Genomic DNA, 13,607 nt, shown 5'->3' on the forward strand with positions numbered 1-13,607 from the left:
TAGAGGTGGGCCCTCTAAAAAAAGTAAAATTGGCTACTCTGTCCTATTTTCTGACCTATGACTTTAAAGCTTTTTCCTTAATAGGTGAAATATAAATAACATAGAGATGAGTGAGCAAACACATTTCTAGTCTCTACCATTTCTAGGTTAAGAAGGTGAGAAAAATATGTATTTCCCAATCCCACCTATGTTCCAACCACTTTCCCCAAAGGTAATGAATATAAACCATAGGGTTGGAAAACTGCCCGCTGGCATCCACAAAGAAGGTTTCCAAACATCAAAATTTCTCCTAAACTGGTTGAAACTATTTCTCCATGCCAAACTCCCCACACTCAAACAAAACAAAAAAAACTCCCTCTCTTGTGTAGTGGTTTTCTGTCCAGTTAATCAACTCTTGCATGCTCATAAATTATTACACAAGAGAATTTAAATGTAATTTTTTAAAAAGATAAAATCTAAGCAAACCAAAATTTATCATAGTTCAATGACTTGTTAAAAACAAAAGTCTCATTGAGCCCTGGCTGGGTGCCTCCGCTATTTAGAGCATCGTCCCAATGTGCTAAGTTATGGGTTCAATCCCTGGACACATATAAGAAGCAACCAATGATTGCATAAACAAAGTGGAACAACAAAATGATATATTTATATTTTGTTTCTCTCACTCTCTCAAATCGATTTTTTAAAAATGGGGGGAAAGCACAAAGCTTCCATTGAATATGACCAGTAAAGCTGTTACCTTTGTGCTCAGAGAGTCAATATTTCAAGAGTTATGAAAGGACGTTATTCAAAAGAGAACAGCTATCTCGTAGGCCCATAATAACCTGTTAGACCCAGGCCAGCATCTGGTCAACAGGTGGCAGGCATTTAGTTCCACTCGTCAGAAATTTAAATTTTACAAGATCGCACTTTTTACAGTTTAGGAACAACCCATGATTACGTAGAGGGGGAAGTGTTTCTTTTCTAGAACAAATGTATTATTTACAGAAATCCAAAACCTGATATACAGTCATCTTCTAAATTATAAGTACCTAGCTTAAATCTACTCACTCCCTAATATCATCAGGTAGCACACGACCTGTTGTTCTTTCCACTCACTACTTACCCTGTATCTCATGGCTACTGTTGAAGGGCAACTAAGCTGCTCTGGGCCACAGTGTCACCTGGTGGTTGCCATGCCAAATTGTCTGACCTAGGTTTCTTTGCGGACTTGGGCACACTTGCTTGTAAGTCATGGTTCAGATGCCACTAGCACTCCTTATATGTTTATTATCTTGAACACCTCATACTCTCTCTAAACCACTGATTCTCAAGGTAGGGAGCAAAAGAAAAGGAGATGTGAAGTACAAGGAAATGTTTATAAATGAATAAGAGCAACTTTCCAAAATACTATGCCCTGGCCGGTTTGGCTCAGTGGATAGAGCATTGGCCTGCAGACAGAAGGGTCCCAGGTTTGATTCCAGTCAAGGGCACATGCCTGGGTTGTGGACTCGATCCCCTATGGGGGGCGTGCAGGAGGCAGCTGATCCATGATTCTCTCTCTCTCATCATTGATGTTTCTATCTCTCTCTCCCTCTCTCTTCCTCTCTGAAATCAATAAAAATATATTAAAAAAAAAATACTAAACATCCCTCAGCCAAGATTCTGATACATCCTTCTTAGTGGGGCATCATCTCACCCACCCCTTGAAAATCACAATGTGTCCAGAGAAAAAGAAGTTAATGATGGGAGAGTCCTTGAAAATACAAAATCAGAAAACTGTGAACAGCCCATCTCCCTCCTCCTTTATTCTCATCCTTCATCTGCTCCAATAATAGGATTTACTTGGGGCACAACATTCCCACAGTTGTACTAAGATTGAGGTAAGTATATATTTGGCCTTCCTTTTCACTGTCTTGCAGCTATTATAGACAAACTATGCACACATCTATATGCCTCCCCTCACAAAATCTCCATGTTCTCAGTACAATATTTTGTGTTTACTAAGTTACTTAGGATGAAAATGTAGTCATGGATTCTGGAGTCCCAGCTTGAGTGTAAAAGCCATATCTATCTTTAGGAGTCAGATATGTTTAGAAAAATCTCGGTTGAAGTCACCTGGGATCTGTTTGTGAAAGGGACTCAGATGTCTCCCGGGAAAGTACTTACTCTAAAGGGAGAGAAAATCAGGCAAACAACTTTGCCCAGTCTCTATCGCCTGACTCTGAGGGAAATGTCATTCTGAGCTCTCCCTGGAGTCAGTCACTACGAGTTCTTGTCCTTGCTACCACTTCATGGATTCCTGTCTCAGTCATAAGGAAAAAGGAGGATTCAAAAAAATTTGAAAGAGATTATTTTTCACTAAAAACTTCTGTAAGACATTAGGGCAAGATGTGTTCCTGCTATGGTATCTACTTTGCATATAATACAACATAGGTCTCACATACCAAGAATAGCACAGATTATAGTGTGATAGTATGGTTCATCATGGTACCTTGATGCTGAGTGCATGATGAAGTGCAGTTTACAACAGCACCCCTGAGTCATTTGGGGAGCACCCAAAAATAGCACCTCTGTCATAAATACTAGTATCATTAAGATGGACACACATACTACCACACAGGGCACACAGACCTCAGGAGATGACCTGCCCACTGCCTCTGAGTCCACTGTGAGTACCCATAACCTATTCTCCCAGCCACAACCAGAGCCTCCCAGCAGAAATAGTGGAGTAATCATAACAGAAATAATAGCATATGGGCTTGGAGAGGACAGAAAGATCCTCAATTTTAGTCGAGGGTAAGCATACTTAAAAAAGTTTCCCTGGAATGTAATTTTATAATAATGTTTTTCAACCTCTAAGTAAATGCCACATATACTTTTCACTTAAACATCTTCAGGAGTATTGAATTTAAATCACTTGAAGACAAGGTCTCAAGCTGCTATAGCTTCAATTAACTGAACTTCCCATTAGTAGAAAATAAAACATTCACACCTTTACTTTTCCTGTTCTCCTCATTCATTCACTCTTAACCATATAAACATATAGTTAATATACCGAGTATATTAGCAGTGCACTGAAGAATTCCCGAAATGTCCTCGATTTCCTCTTTGTTGGAATGGTCTGCATAGGAGCATCTGTTGGAGATATTGTGGAAATTCTTTTCTGCATCCCTATAACTAAGAAGAAAACAAAATCAGCATATGGAGACAAATGTCAGAGCATCTGCGAAGGCACTCATATACATACGCACAAATGCACATGCTCTGTGCTCTCAGCATAATCACATTTTAAAATAACTGAACCTTTAAGACATAATTTATGACATTAGCCACCATTAACATCAGCATTAGCAGAATGGACCTGGAACTGGAGACAATCATTAATAAGGAAGCTATGTTTGGGGGGAAAAATAAATGAGGAAAACCAGAGGGTAGATGAGCTTTATGTAACTAACGTTTCCTTATGTGAGTATTTCATAGCTGCTGGTAATCTGTTTCTATACAGAACTTGCCTAGAGGAAGAATTAACACCACTAATTTGGTGCATTGGCACCAACTGTGTTGAAAGCAAATACATCTTAACCTCTATCACAGACAGTCAGGAAGACAGCGTGGTGCTTGGATAATAAGCAAACAAATTGGAGGCTGACAGAATTTCAATCATGGTCTCACCATTTTCTTTTTGGATTAACAAAATCAATATGCAATATTATATTAGTTTCAGGTATACAACAGGGCTATTCAACATTAATATATGTAACAAAGTGGTCACCATGCTACGTCCAGCAACCATCTGTCATCATCCAAGGTTGTTGCGATATTATTGACTAGATTCCCTATGCTGCACATTGCAGCCCTGTGACTTACGTTATAACTGAAAGTGTGTACGTCTTGTGCCCCTTCACGGTTTCTGCCATTTTCTATCTGTGAGACTGGGGACAAGTAAGCTCATCTCTGTTAGTCTAACTTTCCTCCCTCATAAAATGGAGATGATCCCTAGGGTTGTTGTGCGGACGGAATGACAGATGCTGTAACCAGATGTTGACTGGAACTTCTCCGGCGGCTCTGACTTAAAGCTAAGGCACCAAAGCTCCCACATTCCAAAAGAGAAGCCAAGGAGACCGACGTCTCCAGAACCTCAGCAATGACTAAAGAGCCACTGCCACTGTCACCCGCCACCATCTCACAGAAGCGAAGAGACATACAAAAACGAAAAGGAAATCCTCAGGAGAGCCACTGGCCTAGGAAGAGAGCTTTGTTATCGTTTCCCCTCCCCCATGAGGAAAGGAGAGCAGGGGGGTGCTCCCTGTGGAAGCCCAGCTGCTGAGAGAGCTTGGGGCTTGGATGTCTCACTCCTCAGCAGACATCCACTGAGGAATTCTGGACCATCCCTTTGTGCCTCACTGAGTAGAGAAAGAAGTTTCCAGAGAGAGTGGAAAAGAAAGAGAGCCAAACTGGGAATAGCCTGTAGTCCCACCATTCAGCAAGGCAAAAAAGAAAAAAAAAAAAAAGAGCTTTCTATGGATTAGGGAGATGCCACAAAGAGAGGCAAACCGGATGTTCCATCCACTGTTTTTCAACCTAGAGACAGTGGCCGGGGCAGGAATCCCACTAGCAAGACTGAGTGAGATGTGCAGGCCTCAGGTCCAGGGCAGGGGCCTCTGAAGCAAAGTAGGGCCCATCCATGCACCTCACTGAGGACATTATAGCCAAGAAAGGACTACTGCAACAACCAGTGAGGTTTTCCGGCCCATTCTCACCAGACACCTCACATCGGAAGAGAACGGGACCTAGAGAGGAGTGGCCTGTAGTGTCGGAGTGAATAGCCCCATCACATCTGCTCGGCACTGCTTTGCGCGTTCCTCAGGCCAAGCCTGGCCCAGGCACAGAGGGATATAAGAGTGAGATGGGGCATGAGATTAAAGATTTCAATTGGTCTGAAGTGGACTTTAAACTCCCTGAATGTACCTGGAAAACAGAGTGATGTGCCCACGCTAATACTGAAGGGGACTCATGCTAACATGTTCGATGTGCTTGGAGAGAAAAAGTAAAATGGCTTAATGGTTGTACACCTTACTGAGATCTGACTTCAAAAAAGTTACGCAAAATGCATACTATAGTTTCTAGAATGCAGTAATCAGTCAATAAAAGGTGGAAAGGGGAACATGGGTGTTAAATATAGACAAAGACAGTATTATTTTTAAATCAAGGGCCACCATTTTCAAATATTTTTGTCACAGCCTCGATTTATTCATCTACACAATGATTCTGTGAAATAGAGGGCTAGGACTAAATAACAGATGTAAAGTGCCCCATGTATTGCCTCCAACACAGGGAGCAATCAATAGATATTAGCTTTCATCTGACTTCTAGTTTTAATTCCATGAGATAGTTATTTTTTGTAAATACATAAAAACACTAGATCATGTTTTAGATTAAAAAAAAAAATCTGCAACCACAAAATCTGACCATGGAAGCATAAGTAATACCATCGAAGTTTGTTTCCAGAATAATCAGAGTTCACCCACTCCTAATTTTACTTCTAATGTTCTATTGAAATTATTCTAGCTTAGTCCCCACCCAATTGTCAAAAGAAAAAGAGAACAGAAGTTTGGCTGTATAAAACAAACACAGGGCCCACAGTGATGATTGGAGTAATAAAATTTAATTTTAGATGACTATAGGAAATGGCATTCCAGGCCAATATGAGGTTGGCAGCAGTCCTACCCAGGGTATTAGCACAACAATGCTAATTCTGGCAAAAACAAAAACAAAAAAAGTTAATGGCATCATTCTAAATACATATTTCTTTATACTTTCATGTTAAAATATATAATGAACATAAAAACTAAAAAGAGTGATTATCATGTGTTTTCCAATCATAGTTTTAAATAAATCTCTGCTTTGTCTACACTGTCATAGTAACCCACTTTTATGAGCTACAGACCAGTAGGAGTAATGCAGTATAAACATGAGTGACAGTAGTTGGGTTAGGCACTCCAGAGGCAGAAATTTAGGTTAAAAAAATTCCAAACTCTGTAAGAAGAAAGTGGTAGCTAGAACATGAGGGGGGCATGCTTATGTTTAGCTCCTGATGCTAAACAACTGATTCCAAACTTTAAAGGTTCAAGGAGGACAGAGGAAGGATGTAGCAATGAAAACTGAGGTGTATAGGAGTCAGGTACTAATGGTGGTAACAATTCAACAAATGAATTGATTATCCTTGTGTACCAGGCACTGTACTACTTTATATGATTATATGACTTTACACATCATTATCATTAATATTTTATTCAAACTTTACCCCAACCCTATAATTATTAGCCTTTTAAAAATAAGAAAAGCGAGGCTCAGAGTGGTTAAGTAATCTGTCCAGGATCAAAGGTAGAATCTAACTTTTAAGTCTAATGTATCTGGTATGCCTGCTTCCAAAGCACATTTTCTCAGTCCCTGCTCTATACTACACAACAAAGAAGCACAGAGAGAAGGAAGGGCAGAAGACAGTATCAAGAATGACATCAGCCACAAATGTCATCATAAAGCAGATTTTCCTCCATCCTGACTTCCTTTTTGTTCCCAGGGGAACCCTGATACCCATTTTCTTCTCAGTATTCTTTCTGCCAGATGCGGCCCAAAAACCTAGTCCATTCCCTAGAGGCTTGAGTTAAAGCAGCACAAGTGTGTACACTCAATGCTCCCTTTTCTCATTCTAGGTTGAGGGAGAAGAAGACAACTATGCTACACAAGCAAGAAGCTATCCAAGTGAGCATGCTTGTGTGGATTTCATACAGTAATCAAAAGGTACCATAAAATCAATCTGACACACAGTGGCAGAACATTAAGCGTTAATGGAAAACTATGCAAATAAGTCAAGGTAATTTAGCTATAAGGAAAAGGGTCCTGGCTACTAGCACTATAATTTTAGAATTCTATTGGGCCCCAGAAATTATTCCCACTCCTCATTTTACATCTCATTCCAAAGCACAATTTACTCTTTTATCCATTATATGCATATCTGTGTATATACCCCTAGGGTGCAACTTATTCATTTATTCACACTTCCTCACTGTCCCCCCCAAAATTGTTAGTCCCTGCTACATACCAAGCATTTACAAAGGTACAGAAATATAAAAGTAAGTAAGATAAATAACAAAATAATAAAATAAGTGAGCTAATATAAGTTAATGATAAGCACTATGAAAAGGAATAATGAAGAGTAATACAATAAAGAATGATCAGAGTTGGAGGTTGAGGTAGGGGATGGAGGGCCACTTTAGACTGGGTGGTCAGGGAAGGTCCTTCGGAAGATATTATATTTAAACAGACACCTAAATGTATGAAAAGAATAATCTACACAAACATCTGGGGACAAAGCATTAGAGGAAAATGAAACAGTGCATGCAAGGCCTGGAGGTTGAGCAAGCTTGGTATAGTTGAGATACCGACAGGTGGCTTGAATGCTGGAACGGAGTCAGATAGGGGGAGTGGAAGGGGATGAAATCAGAGAGGTACACAGAGGACAGGTCACAGAAAGAATTCAGATTTCATCTGATCACAGTCAGTCTCGATATTGTTCAAAGCCAGGATTTCAAAGTGTGATCCCTCTGGGAACTCAGACATGCCAACTCTTTTGGCTGAGTTATAATAAATAAGACCTCCCATACTAGTATCTCACCTAAAAAATATATGAATTTGATGCTGTGAATACAATAAAAACAAGGCAGTGTGACAATAAAAACACAGTAGAGTTGTTTTCATGTGTTTATGTTTTATTCAGACACAAGTGATTAATAAATCTGGATTGTATTTCTAAAAAAAAATTTTTTTAAGAATGCCAATTCTTGAGCCTCTCCCAGACAACCTGATCAGGAACTGTGGCGGTGAGGCCCAGCAATCTGAGTTTCAGCAAATCTGACGGGTGAATCTGATACCTGTTAACACTTGAGAACCACTGGTCTAAAGGAAATGGTATGACCTAATTTTTTAGTCATTCGGCTGCAGTGAGAATACAGTGTTAAGGGACAGGAGTAGATACCAAAAAACTAGATGGGAACCTCTAAGTGAGAGAGGACGGTGACAGTGGAGAGGAGGAGATTTATCACACCGCATGAATAAATGATTTTAGTGCTCATTTTCCAATTTGAATGATGTCTATGAATAAGTAAATGAACAAGTGAATGGATAAGTTAAGGAGCAGAGCAAACGTTTAAAGATAAAGTTGCTGAGCTGCACAGAGGCTATCTTACTCCCTGATGAGAAGTTCCATCCTCTACCCCCTCCCATCCCTCCATCTGTGTGATCCTTTGAACAGCTGCTCCCTGCATTCAAGTCTAGGTCTTAGAGACTAAAAATGTCTCTGAGATGTCTGTGGGCTACTGGTATGTGAATTCATCAAGAGGAAGAATCATGCAATCCTGGAGCTCTAATAAATAAAGCAGGTCCAAGGGCAGAGCTTTAAAGGAGAGGAAAGGGAGGGTGTGAAGGTCAGTGGTTAGAGGCTAGAATTAAGAAACTGAGAAGGGCTAGCTTCTACTCCCTTCAATCCTCTGGATTCATCACCCCAACCCCCAAGGGACCTAAAAGCTGAATTACCTCAAGACAAGCCTTAGGCAAAGCCCCATTTCAGGAATTAGGAAAAGCATCTATTCCCCACTCTAACCTCCCCAAGTAAAATAATACTTGCCAGCACTTGCTACCTGAAATCCCTTTAACTAAAACAGAAAAGAAAGAAAAAAAACAAGCATTCCTTTTCACAGTTAGAGATAAAAAGCCTTCATGTGTATTTTCTTAAAAGGAACAACACCTTGGTGTGAGTACATGTAAATCCAAACGTTAGTGGTAATAGATGCCCTCCTTTCTCAGTACTGAAAAGAGAAAGGAAGCAGAAAGAAGAAGTCTAAAAGGCAAAGGAGGGCTTTGGACATGGAAGCCATGACCGAAGGAAAGGAAGGAGAAAGTCAAGTAAAGCAAATGTAACCCTATTCTGCCAACTCGTCCTTTTTGTCTTCATGAGCATGAGTACAAATACAGGTAGTGAGCAAAGGTACTTCAGGTCCGCAGAAGGCAGCCAGCACCCATGTAAGAAGTATGCTAACAGGTATATTTGGAACCAGTGGGACATCAGGACACCTCTTTATATTGGAGTCACATTCCCTGTCTGTTTTCATTATACTGTGTCTGCATTAAACAGAACTAGAAAGAACATTTCAGCAATGAACAAAGAACCACCACAGACTATTTCTACACAGATGGAGAGAAGGGAGAGCTGAGGCAGTAACTTAGATAAAAGACAACTCCATCTTAAAAACAAAATATAAATGTTCTGCTGATAATGGTAATATAGTCTAGTTGTCTATTTGATCAAATTTACAAGATTCCCAATTCAATTTGCCTGGAAGACAAAATTTAGTTCACAAATGGGACTTTTTTTTATCAGTTATTATTTGATTTCACATTAGAAAGGGCATTCATAACTCCATAAAATAATTTGCATTTGATTACTAATATTGTCATAAAATATTAATAATGATGATAATACACCCAACAGCAAATATGTAGTACTTACCATATACTAGGAACTGATCTAAGAATATTGACAAATTTAATCCAACACCATACTTAGAAAGCAGCATATCCAATGAGAGTGATTAAGTTTTATTTAGAATGTGTGGAGAGAGATTAATTTGACATTCTTACATTCTTTATCTCCATTAGGTTAAACCATTTAAAATCCCTAATGGCCTCAAACTAAAAGCCATCTCATGAGTTTAAATAATGTGTTTTTCCTAGTGAGGCACTCTTGAGGATTGATATGACAAAGTTTCAAAGCAATTCCCTTTGAAATGACAACATAATCATCAAGCACTTCAAGTATATGGCATCGTACTAGGTATGGAGTTATTTTTCTACTAAGTTTCTTCCCTTTTGTTTTATAAAAAAAATTATGTAACACCTTAATAGAAAAAATATATATCCTTGATCCCCATGGCAATGACTAGTAACCATAAATGTTCAATGATTCCAAAAGCATGTCAAGAGGTATTAGGATTTGAATCTTAATTCCTCAAAAGTTCTTAAAAACTTACCAAGAAAAATCATGGTAGCACATAGAGAATATTAACAAGGTGAATTAAAAATATGCCTTCCTGCCAAAACCGGTTTGGCTCAGTGGATAGAGCGTCGGCCTGCGGACTGAGGGGTCCCGGGTTCGATTCCGGTCAGGGGCATGTACCTGGGTTGCAGGCACATCCCCAGTGGGGGATGTGCAGGAGGCGGCTGACCGATGTTTCTCTCTCATCGATCTTTCTGACTCTCTCTCTCCCTTCCTCCCTGTAAAAAATCAATAAAATATATTTTTTTTAAAAAATATATGCCTTCCTAATGCCAATGAATTTAATTTAAATAGCTAGATTGCATCGGAAAGTAAATCAAGGATTTTGTATTTGCCAATTGCTTCCTGCAACAGCCAATCAAAGGTCATATGTGGAGTCTAATGAACAAAATAAACTGATGAACAAAATAGATCCAGACACATTGAGGGGGAGGAGGGTGATTAACCAAAGAACTTACATGCATGTATGCATAACCCATGAACACAAACAAGAGTGTGGTGAAGGCCTGGGAATGGGGGGGCAGGGTGAAGGGAGTCAATGGGGGGGAAAAAGGGGGACATTTGTAATACTTTTAACAATAAAGATATTTTTTTTAAAGAGGTAAGGGGGGGAAAAAGGTATACCTTTCATTCATTTGGAGCTTTCTATTTACAAAATAGTTTCATTGAAATTATCTCATTTAATAATGACATGTAATCCTTGCTTTAATTATTATTATCATCATCACCCTCTACAAAAGAGATAGTTACTTAAAAGTTCTACGCGGCCCTGAAATGTTTTTTGACCTCACATCTTACTTTACACCGTATCACAATGATGTCAACAAACGGGGCATAAAAAAGAAAAATTTGGCATGTGACTCTAGCTAAAATAATACCTCTCACTGAATTGTATTAAACTTGTAATGATTTTGAGTAAACTTTACTGAAGGATTAAAGCATCTCAGTTGGTACCATTAAATCTTAGCACATTACTAAGGCAAAATTATGAGATGAAATGAAATGGATGAAAATGAGAGGATAAAAACAACAACAAAAAAGAAGAAGAAAAAATAAAAAGTAATACCAAAGGGAATTTTATTTAAAAGGATTAAACACAAATAAGCCTAAGGCAGTCATTCCAGGGTCCCGCATGAGCTACCCTCCATGCTGAGAGCACAGCCCCTATGAAATAAAGCTGACCTGGTGGCAAAAAACTACATGCTCAACTGCTATGCTTGAGTAATTATCTTTAATTTGCCCCAGTAATGACCAAAATCCATTTTTACTTACCCAATAACTTGGTGCTCATAATACTGCAATGTCCTCTTGAGAGTTTGCTGAATCGTCTGAGGCTACAGAATAATAATAATAATAATAAATTATCAGCAAATCAGTGTCATTCCCATTCTGAGCATCATAGGCAGATATGTAGCTTCTGATTTATCTCATAAGAGTTTTTTTTTCTTTAAAATATTAACCCATGATGCATTTTGCCATGTATTTTCCCCACAGGAACTAATATGAGGCATTCGGTAATTACCCAGAATTTCCCAATTTCCCAATACAATAGCATTTCCTAGCCATATTTTTCCCAATTATTTTGTAGCAGCTATTAAGTTCAATAAAACACTCATTGGATGCCTATAATAAACCTAGGCCCCAGGGGCAGTGGGAGGGGATGTACTGAAGAAACATGGGTCATGCACAGGGCAAGCCTGACTTCCTTACCATCCAAGAGATTCCAAACAAGGGTTCTGGAGCCTCCTTGCGGGACCACAAGTGCACAGGGCAAGAAATGGGGTCTGAAGCAAATACCTAAACAGCTCATGACCAAATTTTATAATCCTCTCCTTTCCATGCCAGCTGAAAATAGAGTTTCTTAAGCCCAGATCAAAAAATGATTCTTAGACTTATTTAGGCAACAGAGCCTAAACTTGGAATTTCAGACCCATGGAGCCATAAAAGTGACACTAAGATCCTAGAACATACATCTTATTAACAAATTAAGATAAAAACCAAATTTTCAGTGTCAAAAGTGTAAATTTTAAAATAATAAAATGTTGTAGTCAATCAAGCAGAATAAAAAGCTATCAAATGTTTATCAAAATATTGATCCATTATAGCGATGGATGAGTTTTAGGGAATGTCATGACTCTGACACAGACTCTTCAAGATGTGAGACAGCAAGGTAGTTAGATGACCTCGTGGGCTCCCACTAACTAAACTACAAGAACCTAGACAAGTCTAAAAGGGTCACCTCGGAAAGAATCTAGCACTGTGCTGGTACCTAAGAAGCAGTTCAGAAATATCAACTTATTTCCCATCCTCCATCTTTCAAAGTGGCCATCTCAATAATATTTAACTTGGAGGAGACTATGAAGGTTGTTGTCAAGGTTCACTTGAACCCCTTCCATGTTCACCTTGTTATGAAAACATCCAGAATAGATATAATTATCTCTCTAACACTCTTCAAAGTATCAACATCCTCCTTCATGGGGAATGGCTGTGTGAAAGCTAGGAAAAAAGTGAACTTCAATTAAATCAAGAGCATCCACTGAGATGTTCTACACTGTCACTTAGGAGAACACTTACCCTGAGCAAACCAAAGGCTTCACACACAATCTTCACCCCTGCCAAACCAATTCAGAAACTAATTTTAGGGGGAATCAGACTCTGAGTGTTCAAAGAAAGAGATACAGGGCAGCTTCTTCCAACGGCTGTTTTTCATTTACTAGTACAATAGGTTAAAAAAGATGAACATGAGGCTTCAGACTGGCGCAGATGTTTCTACTCATCGGGACAGAATCAAAGCAGAGTAAATAAAATGTGTCTAGGAAAGAAAAATCATTCCTGAACCAAGAAGCAATGGAGCTGCTGAGAAATCTAAGGAGGATGAAGCAGACACAGCAATCCTGGAGCACAGGAAAAGTGTGCTTTAAAAATCCACCCTACAGCCAACCTAAACCAAGTCATTATCAGTCACCCCTGGGAGCTGGGCCTCTTGCATTGGTTTGGCAGTTTCTGAGCTAAGATAACTTTCTCTTGGCAACATGCCCTAAATGCAGTTAATATCCACAGGGGGATTATCCTCCCCATAACCTCTGGTCCCAAAACATGGAGCAGAAAGCAGGAACTAGAGAGTGCACAGGGCCAGTTAAGACCAGAATGACCTCATTTTTACTAAAGGACATTTTTTTTTGTCCCAGTACCAGGAATTTCCCAGGTTTTAAAAAGTGCATGTTTGTGAAAGGAGTTAAGCCTTTTAAAGAGATGACTTTTTTTCTTATGTGAAGCAGTTACTTTTTACTCCCCAGGAGGAGTTAAACTTATAGTTCCCAAATACATTAAAAGGAAAATGTTCTCTGAGCACACTGAACGAAGCTTCGACTTGCTAGAGCATTTATGTACTTCCTGTTGCTTGCCAGGCCAGTGTGCACATTCTGATGGTCTAAGCTACAAGCACGGAGGCTGACTGCAGAGTAGCCCCTGATCTTCAGCAAGCCAAGGGTGACTTCAACACAAACCTGATTCCTCA

At 39.3% G+C, this 13,607-nt stretch overlaps 1 protein-coding gene across 1 annotated transcript in view; it reads right to left on the reverse strand.

Moving 5' to 3' along the window:
- GUCY1A2 (guanylate cyclase 1 soluble subunit alpha 2) overlaps positions 1 to 13,607 on the reverse strand; it is a 283,849-nt gene that overhangs the window by 241,610 nt on the left and 28,632 nt on the right. The window contains exons 2-3 of the mRNA XM_036324459.1: positions 11,363 to 11,424; positions 3,035 to 3,156 (exon numbers count right to left, since the gene is read on the reverse strand). Of these exons, the coding sequence (XP_036180352.1) occupies positions 3,035 to 3,156; positions 11,363 to 11,424 (184 nt within the window). The remainder of the gene's footprint in view (positions 1 to 3,034; positions 3,157 to 11,362; positions 11,425 to 13,607) is intronic.

This window comes from Myotis myotis, unplaced genomic scaffold, assembly GCF_014108235.1.
Source record: "Myotis myotis isolate mMyoMyo1 unplaced genomic scaffold, mMyoMyo1.p scaffold_m19_p_10, whole genome shotgun sequence".
In the NCBI taxonomy this organism is placed as follows: domain Eukaryota; kingdom Metazoa; phylum Chordata; class Mammalia; order Chiroptera; family Vespertilionidae; genus Myotis; species Myotis myotis.